At 50.5% G+C, this 14646-nt stretch overlaps 1 protein-coding gene across 10 annotated transcripts in view; it reads left to right on the forward strand.

Moving 5' to 3' along the window:
- Nucleotides 1-14098, forward strand: part of SLC8A3 (solute carrier family 8 member A3) — a 116149-nt gene extending 102051 nt beyond the window's left edge. For 5 of the 10 annotated variants that reach the window (XM_062619167.1, XM_062619168.1, XM_062619166.1 and 2 more), the window contains 5 exons: nucleotides 1733-1750; nucleotides 9691-9815; nucleotides 10323-10422; nucleotides 11712-11987; nucleotides 12272-14098. In XM_062619167.1, the coding sequence (XP_062475151.1) occupies nucleotides 1733-1750; nucleotides 9691-9815; nucleotides 10323-10422; nucleotides 11712-11987; nucleotides 12272-12648 (896 nt within the window). In that variant the 3' untranslated portion in view covers nucleotides 12649-14098. The remainder of the gene's footprint in view (nucleotides 1-1732; nucleotides 1751-9690; nucleotides 9816-10322; nucleotides 10423-11711; nucleotides 11988-12271) is intronic. The other 5 variants (XM_062619171.1, XM_062619172.1, XM_062619176.1 and 2 more) reach the window with 2 other exon arrangements.
- Nucleotides 14099-14646: the final 548 nt, after the last annotated feature.

Raw genomic sequence — 14646 nt, forward strand, 5'->3', positions numbered from 1 at the left:
TGAATGGTTCTCCCAAAAGTTTTGGACTCGCCAAAGGAAGCGACCCTGAAATAGAAAGGATACTCGGCAAGGAGCCTCTTCATTGTCCCTTCCCTTTTCACTGCACCTCCATCTGCCATCTGTGCAAGGGAGACTTCCCGGACTGCCCACGGTATGTCCAGCTAGGGAGGTGGATAGATGGATGAAGATCTTGACAAAGCCAATGCATTTCCACAGGCTGGAAGAAAATCTCCGCTCCTGGATGCTGCCCAATGGAGCAGGGAAGTTGGAATTTCCCCAGCTCTGCTGCTGATGTGCTGTGCAACCTTTGACAAATCGCTTAGGAAATCACTTTCAAACAGCACAGATACAGTTAGGTGTATCTGTATAAAAGTGCCTGCTTTTCAGAGGCCTGAACTGGCAAGTCTGGGAAAATGAGCCCTTTTGGACTCCAGCCCATTTCTGAGTTTGCAAAATGTTCCCTTTAGCCTCTCTTTTCTTGCTTTACTATCTGTCAAATGAGGCTGTTAATACTGACTCAGTCTTTCTACAGAGTTTTAAGCTTCTGAGACTAGAAGTGCATGATAGTGTTACTAATTACAAGATGGTGATTGCACACAACCAACTCTTTAGGGACTGGTTTGCTGTTTGAAAGACGGGTAAAAGTCAGAAGTAAGGCACAGAGCTGGTGCATGGCACCTCTTAAAGAAGTTTGGTACTTTTTCCTCAACAGACCCTTCTGTAGTTAGTTAGAGACTGGGATGGAGGCTGTGGCTTTCTAGGGGTAACGCCTAAGAGAAATCCAGCCAGTTGGGTTTCTGTGACAGCTCTGAGGAATGGAGAAATCAAGGCAGGGGAGGGCCAGGAGGTCACTGCCCAAAGCAGCTGGCGGGCTGGACTGTGCCGGTGTGGAAATTCAGGGTAAGGTCCATCCCTTGCAAGGACCTTTGCCCATTCTCCTTCCTTCCTCCCTAACTCACGGGACCATGTGGTCACATTTCCTGGGTGGCAGTTGCATCCTGCTGCGATTACGGTTGCACAGCACGTGCAGCGCAGCACTGTCGGGCAGGCCAGCGACGGAGCAAAGACAGCCAGGAAGACTCAAAGCGGTGATGTGTGCCTATTCTCCCCCTGACCCTCTGGGACTGGTACCTGTGTGTGTGGCATAGACATAGGTGAGCTAGGGCATCCTGGGGAACGCCCTGTTCCACGCTGGAGGCCAGTGCCCATTTTATCAACACCTTCCTCTGATGATGGTCTTTGCAGTGAGCTGCCAGTAGCGCCTGGCTGCCCTCTCTTCTCAGCCATCCTCTGGTTTACCAGGGCTCCCCAACTGTGCCAAGCCCCACCACAGCCACGTACTTCTGGCTGAGCTGGGGCCTGCTCTATGCCTTCAGGTCAATTTGGGTTGTGTTGGGCCCGATGGCAAGCATAACCACTCCCCTCCCCTTCTTCCCTTCCTCTCCTCACTAATCCCCACGTGCATCCCATCCCTCTGCCTTCACTTAGGGGGTGTGTGTGACTTTGGGGGCCAGCACCCTGGTGCTCACAAGCCTCCTCCCCATCTCACTGCTGCAGCGTCTGCTCCCCAGCCTGTGCCCAACATGCAGCCCCAGTAAGCTCACACGCTGCCTTGCACCATGTCCATTGTTCACTGACAGTGATCATCTGCAAAACAGCTTTTTCCCCCTGGATATTAACTTATTCCCTCTTTTATTCTCTTTCCCTGTCTTATTTTCTTCTCTCCCTACAGCCTTGCTGCTCACCCAAGGTAAGTGCTTTTTCTCCTTTCCTTTGCCTGCTCTGGCTCTATTTTTGTCCCCTTTGGTCAGCCCCTGTGTTTGTGTTTGATTTGTAGACAGTCCCAGCTCACGGTATTTGTGTCCAGCAGGAACTAGTTAAGAGCAATGCATTAAGAAATGACAGTGATTGATTGACATCTAAGAGCATTTCCCATATTCCAGATTCTTCCCTGTGGCTTTAGGAAATGACCCAGGCAGGGTTGCAAAGCAGATCATGGAGCTCTGGCTGGTCTGGGGCCATGACTCCACCCCCTCCTTGGGCAGCTCTGGGGCTTGGGTTGTGCTTTTCTGCTGGGGTGCAGGATGGTGTTGCTTGGGGTGGGCAAGGGTGCAGGGCTGTGACGGTGTCCCCTTCCCATAGAGGATTAAGCCATGTGTCACCCCTTAGTGCATACACCCATGTGCTCCCCAACTCCCATCCATGGGGGTCCCAGGAGTGTGACCAGCGACAGGGCAGTGCTGCCAGGGCATGACAAGCACCAGCATCATTTCCCTCCTCACCCTCAGCTTTGGTTCTGCACTCTTCATCTCTCCCTGTGGCAAGATTTTACATGCATTTATACTGAGTCTCCCCTTCCTTGCCTGAAATCCCAGTTACGCCAGTCTCCCTTGATCCCACTGCAGTGCGATGTACGCCAACTGTATTTTTCTTATTCCTTCAATTCCTGATACGATTACAGTTGAATTTGCACTAAAGAAACATTTGTCAAAAGATAAGGGCATGCAGCAGGGTGCAGAGAGGAGCTTGAGTCTGACAGGTTTGCAAACAGAGCTGGAACCCAAAGCGTTCATCATGCCTGAGCTGTGCTGCAAATCAGAGGAACAGCATCTGCCACCCTAGCTTCAGTCTCTGCTTGTTTTTGGAGGATGCCAAATCTGCTGTGCAGGGAATGGTCTGAACCCACTGGATATTGGGCTAATTAGGAAATTGCTAGTGGCAGGCAGAAATCCCCAGCTCCCCAAATACCAGCTTAGGGTGTTTACAGAGAACTTATTGGAACTGTGGACATTTTCTTTTGTTACTTCTTCAGGTCTGGGAGGACTGGAGATAAGTTGAGCACAGCCTCCTTCCCAGTAATTTCATTGCTTTAATTCAGTAGCTGCCTAATTTGATCAGAACCCCAGAAATCAAATAATTTCTATTACAATAACATACCTTTCTTCCCTCTGTTGTGATCCAACCCTGATTGCTTTCGGCAGCTCTTATTGGAGGACTTGGTCACCAGCTATGGACTTTCCAGTTAATAAAGAAAAGCTTCTGTCCTCTCTGGGAGGAGGATCCCTGGGGTGCCCCCCTTGCTGGGTTGCCCTGGTTTGCCCTCTGTTCATGCAGTGTGTGCTTGGCCTGAAGTTTGAGCTCATGGTGCTGGCCCCGGCTCCTGCTTCAAGCCAGCAGCCGGCCAGTGAGCAGAACTCGCTGGCCACAGAGGCACGTGCTGGAGCGAGTGTCACTCAGCAGCAATCACAGCTAATCAGCGGGGAGAGAAGTGATGTCCTCGTTTAGTCTGTGTCATGTTAGATTTAGATTACACAGGCACAGAGGAATCTGGGTAAAAACCCCTGCATCATCTGTCAGTCCTGCTCCTCGTCCCCTTGCTCCCACAGCTTTTCCCAGGCAGTGTCCCTTTTCCCCAGGGCTGTGTCCCTGGGAATGCTGGGTGCCCTGGCTCTCCTCTGCAGCCCTGGGGCATTCACCCTCCCATGGCACCTCTTTTGCAGCCCCCACAGGACCACAAGTGGCTCAGGCCCAGGTCATTGCAGTGGCTCCATCTCCTTGGCAGAAGCCCTGGGGTGCACCAGTGGACGAGCCCAAGTGAAAATGCCCCTCTTGTCCCAGAAGCCCTTATTCGGAGGTAAATGGGAGAGCTTGGCTCTGCGCCCCTGCCTTGTAGAACCCTCCCTGGGAAAGAGGGCTATGAATTTCGCACAAGGCAAAGTAACTGGGCAGGGGAGTACCTTTGGCACAGGTTCAGCTCAGTATTTGCTTCTTCCAAACAGGCTCTCCAAGCCAGACTTGCAAGGCTGTGCAAAGCTTTTGAAAGCCTTGGTCGGCCAAGTGTCCAGTATCTGCTGCTGGGGCTGCAGAGAACCACAGTGGTATTGAATGGCTGTGGAATGACTTGAGAGTCAAACCTGTTTGGGTTTTTTAACTCCTCTGTTGCATAACCTTTTGTTTTGTCATTGGCAATGATCTCTCCGTATATTCTTTATACAGGGAAATATTTGATACCAAAATCCATAGCTGCTCCAGTTGTCCCTGCTATTGCCAGCAGTGAACAAGCTGCTCTGGTGGTCTTCCCAACCTTTGCAAAAGTCACTGAAAGTCCGAGTAGAGTCTTTGCTTGCAAGTTCTTGGGCTCAAGAAGTCCACATCTTTAAAGCAATGCGCATGTGTTTCAGTAAAGGGCATATCCATATGCTAACCTCAAAAGCCAAAATGTCTTTTAGCCAGCAGTCTTCCATAGTTGTGACTGACGGGTTGACAGCGCTCTGGAGAGAGGAACTCATTCATGCTCACTGCTTACTTTGTTTAGTCAGGATTATATTTTATTGAGCAGCAACAAAAAGTTCCCATTTTAATTGTTGTTTTAATTTTTTCCTAGCAGCTCAGTCCCCAGAAGGGGTGACCTTCACGCAGATACATGCCCTCTCTAGAAATGGATGGAGATAGAAGGGTGTGAAATGGCTTTCATAGCAATCTTCAATGAATATATTGCTGGTTTTAATCCAATTTATTTAGCAAGTGACAGGGAATACAAACTGGTCTGTGGCTGGCATTCTTGCAGCACTGCCTAGGTGATGGGTATATCTACCTCTCTGATGATGTTACAGGGACTTCCCATTGCCTGTTTCAGCTCAAAGGGTGCAGTGGCCACGTTATCTAACTTTGATATATGATGTGTCCTGGAGGCCACATGCAATGTCCAGTTCCAATTTGGTCCCCCTGGTCTGAAGGAGGTTGAATAGGCAAGCATCCATGTAGTAAGTACCCTGCAGGAGCAATGCATGATGTGGGAATGCTGCTCAGTGCTCCCCATTCTCCTGGGAGAAATAAAAGGAGGAGGAGATCTGCTTACAGCATTTCAAGCCCAAGAAACTGCCTATGATGTGTAGGTCTGAAAGCACTTTGAAAACGGCTTCAGATCAATTCCCTGGATGGCGCTGCAAGTGTAAGTCATCGTGCTGTGTAAGTCATTGTGCTGTTGAGAGAGCTGAGCAGTGAGCATAGCAGGGATGTGCCCAGCGCTGCCTGGCAGTGGTAGGACTGTAACTGGGGGCTGCTGGCCCCCTTATCTGTCCCAGTTTTAAGGGTCTGAACTGACCCTGAAAGAAGCAAAGTGAGGACACAGAGTGGTTTAACCAAAACCCTCTGCTTGCCTCCTGCAGGTAGGTGCTAGAGTCAGCTGTGGCCATTGCTACAGCCTGGCCCAAAGCAGACTTCGTTCTCATTCCTCCCACCCAGCCTTTGATCCTACCAGATGTTGTCTCCCCTGCTTATAGCATCTCTTCTAACCTGTGGGCTCCCTGGCATGAGGAGCAGAGTACCTTGGTATAGCACCTGGCACAGCAGCCCTGTGTGTGCTCCTGTAGCCCTGATAGGTTGTTAGCACTTGCTGATAGCACACACCTATATGCCAGAGTAGGTGGGATGTAGGGGACCCCTCTCTCACCACTTTCCCCTTCCCGGGGAGGAAGTGGCAGCAGCCCAGAATGTCCTGGCAAGCTCTTGTTCTTGCTGGGCATAGCCAGACCTTATCAGGCTTAATTAGCACGGAGTCCTGTCAACCCAAGTTCCTGGGGTGTAATCTGTGTTGAAAAGCAGGTACTGATGCTGATACAAACAGAAATCAGGCTAGTTAATAATTAAGCTGCAGCTTGGCAGCGTTCACCTTGACAGACTTGACCTTCCGAATATAAAAATCTGTCTCTCCCCTCCCCTTGTGTTTTATTTATCACAGCCCTTGGTAGTGTTCTTTACAGGCTACTGCACTGGGGAGGTGGGGGGGAGGGTGACACACCTCACCAAGGACCTATCCCTGCTTCCTGGAAGAGCCCTCCGAGTCCCTGGCCCTACCACCTGGTCCCTCAGGAGGTGGGGCCCTGTGGCTACCATAGACGGTGTGAGAGCATGCCCCATGCTTGCTGAAGTGGCCTCCTGTGGCTCCAAAGGCAGGCTAGTGCACGTGGATGCTGGCTGAAGTTCTTCCCTGAAAGGCAGGAGCATCGGGAGTGTGCCCTGCCACTGAGATGTTACAAGAGTTGATTCCCTATCAGCTGTTGTGTCTGCACATATGGGGCTCAACTCAGTCCTCAGCATCCCATCGAAACAGATAGATCCAGCAAGCCTGGAGCAGATTCTGATTTGGGTTTAGTGCTTTGCAGAGGTTGGCATTGCCTCTTGCTACAGAGTGTTCAGGTGTCCTAAAAGGTAGGTGGGGAGAAGTGGTTGATTCATGTAGGTGCTTTGTATTGCTCTTTGGAGGTGCTTAGGTCTCCCCCTTAACTGTAGGGTGAATATAGGCTGGGGCAAGAGATTTGTCAACTGGGCTCCTGAGCTTGTCCTTCCTGCCACAAATACCACTGCCTTAATTTCAGAGGACCATCATTAGCCTGGTATTTGGCACCTACGTCTCACTTGCATGAGTGCTTGAGCACAATACTGATGTGAGCCTTAATCTGTTTATCTCCTACGTTAGGAGAGAGGCTCAGTGAAAATACAATGGCAGATTAAATATTTTTATATGCACCTGTGAAGTTTGTTAGGTTTTTGTGACTTCTTTTTAATGGGGCATGAAGGAATTACCTCAGTTTTGCTTTATCTGCAAGCTTCCTCTATTAACATTTCCCCAAGGTACCCATTTGAACGCTCTGCCTATGCCTGTTCTCCTGTGGTTTGCTGCTGACTTTGAAAGGCGTAGCCTGGCAGTGGCATTCAGTCAGCTGCCCCCATAGGACATCCTTGACGTGTCTTCTTGGGCAATTGTGTGTCTTCTCTCTGTGCCCCAGTTCACTGTATTTGCTGCAGAAGAGCTGCTTGGTGACAGCAGGGTCTCCATTATTCATGTCTCGGTGGATATGCTGTCAGCAGGCTGATCAGCTTGTCCCTTCACCACAAGTGGCCTATTTAGGGCTTAAAGGTGCCTCTGGTGGTGCTTATTCTGCTGGCAAGGTGCTCTCTGAAATAGCACGAGTCCCACCGCCCTTCAGTGCTGTGGTAAGTGCCAGCACCTTCACTTTGGTGCAGTGCCTGGGCCCATACCCATGATGCATCCAGCGTCAGGCTGCAAGAGCAATCTATCCATTCATGGACATGGATGTATTACTTAATTTACTCTAAGAGCTGCCTGGCAAGTGATTGCCATGCTCATCAAATCAGTAGCTGATATGTGTGTGGCTTGCAGAGACAACAAAACCACCTGCTAGCAGCTGAACATCCTGCAGGCCTTCCCATGCAGCATGGCTAACAGCCTTGGACCTGGTCACAGTAATAAGAGATGCAGGAGACCTTCCTCCACAGAGGAGGGTTTCAAGTCGTGTGATGTCCTGCCTGGCACAGGTACATAAACCAGCACGAGTGAGATGCCAGATTCTGGAGTAAAGCTGTGTTGGATACCTCTGCCTACAGTGAGGAGAAAGCTTTCTGCACTGTGTGTGCTTACAGACCTGCCTGCAGCTCAGCCTTGCCTAGATAGTTAATATTTACATGAGGCTCCATGTTGTCTTACCATGCCAAAGGTTTTTGTCAGATCAGTTGCAATAGGGACTGAGGTTTTGTTGCACCGGCTCTCCTGGAGTTGTTAAGCTGAGGAAATTCTGCCTGATATTCCATTTTCAAGACAGCTCCTCTGAAACCAGACAATTGCTTTCTGCTCTGTGCAACTGCAGCCAGTGGGCGAGAGCCCAGGGGACTGAGCCGCCAGCTGTGACAGCAGCTTTCCAGATGCAGTTACTTCCCAGCTCAGGCAGTGGTGAGCCAGGCCATCACCACGTCTGGGCTCTGCAGCCCTGCTGGGCTGGCTGCTTTAGCTCAGCTCAGTGCTGTCAGCATACGTCAACATGTGCTCAGCTCACCTACCAAGCTGGGCCTTGCAGTGCTGAGGGTATCTCCCTCCCCTGAGCTACAGGTTATGGGGAAGCTCAGGCAGCTCCCCAAGCACTTATGTGCTATATGTGCTAACACTGGCACTGTCAATGATGGGTACAGCTTGTCATCTTCATACACTTTCAGGTAGAGGCAGAGACTGGACTTTGTCAATCTCTGTCTTGGAAAAAGAGATGCAGATTTCATCTAACTACCTGCTCAAGTGAATACAAGTAACTTGAATCTTGATAACCATCATTTCATACCTCTGAGTGTAGCATAAGGCAGGCCATTTTGTCCAAGTTCACCCTGTTTCTGCACTTCTCCAGCTCAGCTGCCTCCTCCCCTCTGTGCTTGCTTGACTTTACCTGCAGTTGTCCCAGATCCCTCAGCATCCTGCATTGCCTGTCTTCTTCTCCTCCAGGTGCTGTGCTCCCCTATCTATCATTTTTTTGTAAACTTGGGATTCCTAAATCCAAAGTACACTGTCATTGAGCTAGGCAGTGATGGTTTTGATGTAAGTCATTGATTTCAAATGATGGATGCAGCGGTTTCTGCTTCTGTGATGGCTTATAATAATGTCACCTGCCACAGGAGTTCTATATCTTATAAACTCTGCAGGCAAGGCTTACAGTTTTTGCAATCAATCTAGCTGGACTGATGGAGAGAAGGTAGTTTTTAACTGGATTTCACTGGAACTTTATAATTTCTGTGATATCTAGTGTGGAGTATGAGGTCTGTTGGAGCCCACAAGGGATTCATCCCATCTTAGGCATTACCTGGGGTGTTTGTAACCTCTACAGTAAACCTTGGGTAACATCTGACCTCTGCTTAGCCACAAGAAGGTGCTCTGCCTCTGGATACTCCACTCCCCACATTCTGGAGAGCTGCAGCTTCTGCTCTCAGGCTCAGCTGGGTCCCGTGTTGCAGCTCCATATACCCTGACTGGTCAGGCACAGGAAAGCAAATCTGGGAAATCCAGCTTCTTTCTTGGGATGTCAAGGCTTTTCAGAGAGACCGTTGCATGTGCCTGTGCTTGGGTGTATGGGAAAGCAGACCTAGGTTGGGGCTGGGGACAGTGCCAGGACACCCTTCATGATAGTTGGGGTGCTCCTTCCCGTCCACACAACCAGAACCTCCCTAGGCTGGGTTTGCTGAGGCAGCAGCAAGATGAGCCTGACACAGGGCCATCTCGGCATGCTGATGACTTGGAGTCCTGGTTTAGTTTCCTCCAGAAGAAACTAAACATGCAGTGATACGAAAGAAAATCCCCACTTGCTTCCTGAATTCTTCCTGTTCATTGTTCATTAGGAATGTGCTCTTGTGGTTGTGACTGTGTGTGTCTGTCTGAATGTTAGATCAAGCACTGAGTGGCACAGGGTGCCGATAGTGATCTAATCAAAGGGGAATAAAAAGATCCTGGAATCAGGAAACAAGCCAGGGCATTAAAGCTGTCTTAAAGGACAACTGTGCCAAATGGCAGAATGAATTTGTACCTTGGTCTCCCCAAAGATGTGGCTGCTGCAGGGTTGTTGGAAGGGTGTATGCCATCCAAAAGCACCAATGCAGGCTGGAGAAACAGCTATTTGGGTTTCTTTTTAATAAATTAAAACTATGCTGTGTATGGTTTTGGTGACTGAGATTCCAAACTCTTGGCCCTTTATTTCTGTGGTCCAACACCCCACCACTGCCCCCATATTGCTGTGTGAGTTTGGCAAGCTGTGAAGGGGCTGCAGAAGCCCATGCTCAGGCTCTGCAGACAAGCCTCCGTGGTGCCCCAATGCTCCAGAGCTGCTGTCTAAAGTTGTGTTGACCTTGCTTTCACAGAGGTGGCTGAGAGGAAGCTAACAGTTGAAGAGGAGGAAGCCAAGAGGATTGCAGAGATGGGCAAGCCAATACTCGGCGAGCATCCCAAACTAGAGGTCATCATTGAGGAGTCCTACGAGTTCAAGGTCAGTAGTTGTCCTAGAGGTCCTCCAGGAGGTGAAAGCTATGTGGCACTGAAGAGCAGCCATGGAGATCAGGACTGAGGAGGCAGGGAAGGGATGCTGGAAGAGGAAAGGGAGTATGTGATGGAACAAAGGGTAGGGGAAACCTACAAGAAATGCCGGGAAAGTGGCTGGTGACAGGAGAGGTGATGGGAGGAAGACAAGGGACCCCTGCTGGAAGCAGAAGCAGCCAGCGTGCAGGAGAGTGCAGGAACAAAGCTGTCTCTGGTGAGGCAGGGGTGAGGTAAGGAGCCTCATAAGGATTAAGGGGTGGCAAACTGGTGAGGTTTGAGTCAGCTTGTCCAGGGAGAAGGTGGGTCCAACTCCAGTCACGGCCTCATCTGTCTGGTAGGAGAGTACTTGTGGCACTTCCACGGTTTGGGAAGGGTCTGTGAGACCACCGAGGACTGCAAGATCAGCTTTGCTGGCTAGCAGCTGGTTTATTGCTGTGCATCTTTCTTTCCCCAACAGAACACTGTGGACAAGCTGATTAAGAAGACAAACCTGGCTTTGGTTGTAGGGACACATTCCTGGAGGGACCAGTTCATGGAGGCCATTACCGTCAGCGCAGGTGAGGGGACATCAGAAAACCCACACCAGCATCTGTAGGGTTCATTCAGCCTGAGGTGAGATCTGTCTATGCTGAGGAGACAGGATCTGCCTTGTCAGTGATGCTCAGCTGTTGCGTGTGTTGTGCCTGTCAGCAAAGCCAGTTCAAAGAGCTTTTCTGCTCCAAGTATGCTGGACTTTTGCAGGTGCATTAGCCAGGAGCTCAGGACATCCATCTCTGGGCACAGAGACATCCAGAAGGCCAGTTTTCAAAGACTTTACGTTTGCTGGTGGTGCTCCTGCTGCTTCGGTGGTCTGAAGGGCTGTGTATAGGCAGCATATTCTCATCCTGACTGGGCTCCTGGCTCCTGCCTCGTGTTGTCCTGTTCAGGTAGCTCCTGCTGGTGGAAGATGTCCTGTCTGCCATGGCCAGTAGAGTCTCCGGGAGTGGAGAGGGTTACCACATGCAGATAGGAGATACTTTCCCATGAGGCAGCTGCTGGTGGAGGGAAAAGCCCAGAGACCTGCCAGCTGTTGTCCAGGGAGCCTGGGAGAGCTCACCCCTTCCAGAGCCATGCAGCTGTGGAGCAGACATTATAGGCAGGTCCATGTTTTTTCCCAGGCCTGCTTCTCTCTTCTCATGTCTCTCTCCTTCCCTTGGCATCTGCCCTGTGTTCCCTTCCTGCTTTCTCTTCCATTATCCTGTATCAGCACAAAGACTGGCAATGCCTCCATCCTTGGGGATGACCTTGCCCCAGGCTAAGAAGGAGACTCCTCCGAGAGCCTGCAACACTGCTGCTGATCCCTCACAGAGATGCGAAATTTCTTGCTGGGGCACTGCTGGTGACCAGCCCGTGCTGTGGGGCAGGAAGACCAAGAGGTCTCTCCAGTTTCCCAATTCCATAGCTTTCTGCTGGTTTTCACCCCCCAGAAATATATATTTTGGGCTGATATTGGCATAAAGTTATTGGACGACAATAATTCCATGGTGCCCCTCAGCAGTGACCTCCACAGGTTAACTAATTCCTATGCAACGTCCTGTGGATGGGGACAGGGCTGTCCCTTTGTGGGTACAACACATCCCTGTGCCTCTCCCCTGCCCTGCAGGTTCTGAGGTGTCCTGGGAGGCACCCCTCTTAACAAGCCTCGCCCATCACTGAGGGACCTGCTATGCCCCGAGCCCACTGCCATGGCTGGCACCATGCCACCTTGCCCCATGAGGGCAGCATCCCTAGAGCCCTGGGGTGGGGGGCTGTAATCTTGACCTGCCCCATCATGTGTGCTGGACCTCTTCTTCCATGTTGTTTGCAGCAGGTGATGAGGATGAGGATGAGTCTGGTGAGGAGCGCCTGCCATCCTGCTTTGACTATGTGATGCACTTCCTGACCGTCTTCTGGAAGGTGCTGTTTGCCTGCGTGCCCCCCACTGAGTACTGCAACGGCTGGGCCTGCTTCATTGTCTCCATCCTCATCATCGGCATGCTCACAGCTGTCATCGGTGACCTCGCCTCCCACTTCGGCTGCACCATTGGCCTCAAGGACTCAGTGACTGCCGTCATCTTTGTCGCCTTTGGCACTTCTGTACCAGGTGGGGTGGCCGCGGGCAGGGGATGGGGTGCAAGGAAAGTCCTCTGGTGGCTCTCCTGCATGCAGGGGAGCAGCTCTGTTATGGGATGGGGTTCAGGCTGGAAGGGGCTCTACAAAGCCCTGTCCCAAGGCAAGGTGTGTGCCCCGCTTGGTGGCAACATGGGGTCCTTGGACCCAGGAGGCGGGCTGTGCATCAGGAGAGGTCTGTGTCCCAGACATGAAGGGTTGACCATTTATCCTGTTGGACCCCCAGTGATTTCTCCTTCCCTCCTCCCCCAACCGCAGACACGTTCGCCAGCAAAGCCGCAGCCATTCAGGATCTGTATGCCGATGCCTCCATCACCAACGTCACAGGCAGCAATGCTGTCAACGTCTTCTTGGGCATCGGGCTAGCATGGTCAGTGGCAGCAATCTACTGGGCGTCGCAGGGGCAGGAGTTCCAGGTGTCAGCGGGCACCCTGGCCTTCTCTGTCACCCTCTTCACCATCTTCGCCTTCATCTGCATCAGTGTCCTCCTCTACCGCCGGCGGCCCCACCTCGGGGGGGAGCTGGGTGGCCCCCGGGGGTGCAAGCTGGCCACGACGTTTCTCTTCGTCAGCCTCTGGCTGCTGTACATCCTCTTCGCCACCCTGGAGGCCTATTGCTACATCAAGGGGTTTTAGGCAGTGGAAGGACGGTGCCTCCAGGGGGAGGGACACCCCTCCTCCATTACCTCACTGGACACCGGTCCTGGAAGCATGGTTTCATGGGAGGCGACGGCTGCCCATCGAAGGCTGCCACTGCCCAGGCGGTCACACAGCTGGGTGCCAAGAAGGGCAAACCCATCACAACGTGAAGAAACAACCAAACAGACAAAACCCACCCAAAATGATACAAAAGAAAAGGAAGCAACAATGGCAAGTGTTGAAATAAAACAAACCACAATAAACCCAGCCACTGAGCCCACTCAGTGAGATGACCTAGCCTCAAGTCATCTCTGAAGGCCACCTCCCCACAGGGGCTTGTCTCCTTTCCTCCCAAGCACCCCTCTGCTGTAAGGAGATGTTTTCTTATTTTCACTAGTTGGGAATTGCAGAAGTCTGATGAGGAATTTGTGGGTTTTTTCTCTTTCCATTTGCTCGTTGCTTTTCGGTTTGGGGGGAGCCGCTGCTCGAGTTCATTTTTGTTTCCCTTTTTTACTACTTAAACAGAAAAATGTTAAAAATTTAAACTCTGAACCTTTGAGCTGCCGTCAGTGCTGGAATTGAACATGTGTATTTTCTGAAGCCACACAAGAATATGACACAGTCAAAGAACTTTTTCACTATTGCCCATTCCCTCCCCTGCCGCCTTCCATTTCTTTCCAAGAACATCACAAGACTGATATATTTTTAATACAGAGACACAGACACACATTTAGTGACAAAGGCTGGAGCATGTAGCATCTCAATCACCTGCCTGGGCTAAGAAAAAAGGAGAACACCCCTCCCCCCCCCCCCCCAGCCCTCTAATATAATACGTACCATGTATATTTTGACTATGGCATTTCTCTTTGTATAATTAACTTCTAGCTTGTGATATTGCAGGGAGAGAAAAATTATGTTCATTTTCAACTGATAGAGAAATAAATGGCTACCCAGGAATAGCCTCCCCTGCAAGGAGAGAGGTGTCCAAGGAAAGCAGCACCAGCTCCTTGGAATGGTGGTGGCGGTGGGTTTGCTGCGCAGTCCTTCTGCTCGGAGGTGGAAATGAATTCAGGAGCACCTGGGATAGTGTGCCCATGTGTTCCCAGCACCAGCCTGCCCGAGCTGTGGTGTGGCTGTCCTTTCACTCCTTTAGTACCCCGGTTTTCACAGCACCCTCATCTCGCTGGTGCTCTTGAGGCCATTGAAAGGCATGGGCTTAAAAGCTGCCACCCGTGTCAGGACTTCTCGATCATCTTGAGTACCGTTAAGAACACCAGACAGACAAAGAGGCATCCTTCTCATTTGAAGTGCATTTCTTTTTAAGGAAAAACAAACAAACAAACCACCACGAAAGTGTGTCATGAATTACATCAATGGCTGCAAATAGAAATGTTGGGTTGGTAATAAAAATAAATAAAAACTATGCCTATATCTATAAAAATAGTGATATCTAGAAACATATTTCTTAATTGAGAGCCCTGGAAGAGGATGTTAAAACTTCACTCTTTGTAAAGTATTTTCAAGATGAAGGTAATTTCTTCTATCAAGAAACAGCTGCTGAAAGGGGAAACATTTTCTTCATAAAGTTCCCTATAATAAGCCAGACTTTGGAGGCAGCAAGAAGGAAAGAGGCTTGCCTCTGTCTGCTGCTGCCCCAGAAGGCGGGGAGGAGGTGTCCACAAGATAGGGAAAAAGCAATGGTAACAAGTCTGTCATGGACAAGAAGAGATGTAACATTATAGCAGGAGATGACTAGATGGGAATGATGATGGTCCTTAACACACAGATGAAATATTTATTTTCATATTAAATGTTTATCAGATGTCTATCTCTATATAAATGTGCATACACTTAAGGCAGAGAAGAAGGATCCTTCTCAGAGGAGCAGCAGGAGTTTTGCCAGTGGAGGCCAACTGTGGGTGGAAGCTGTTGGGTTTGAAGCCAACAAGCATCCCACCTCCTGCTCCTTACCCTCCCTTTGCCATGCCTTTGGGA

This window comes from Pezoporus occidentalis, unplaced genomic scaffold, assembly GCF_034315485.1.
Source record: "Pezoporus occidentalis ecotype Australia unplaced genomic scaffold, CSIRO_AGI_Poc_V1 ctg21, whole genome shotgun sequence".
Taxonomy (NCBI): Eukaryota; Metazoa; Chordata; class Aves; order Psittaciformes; family Psittacidae; genus Pezoporus; species Pezoporus occidentalis.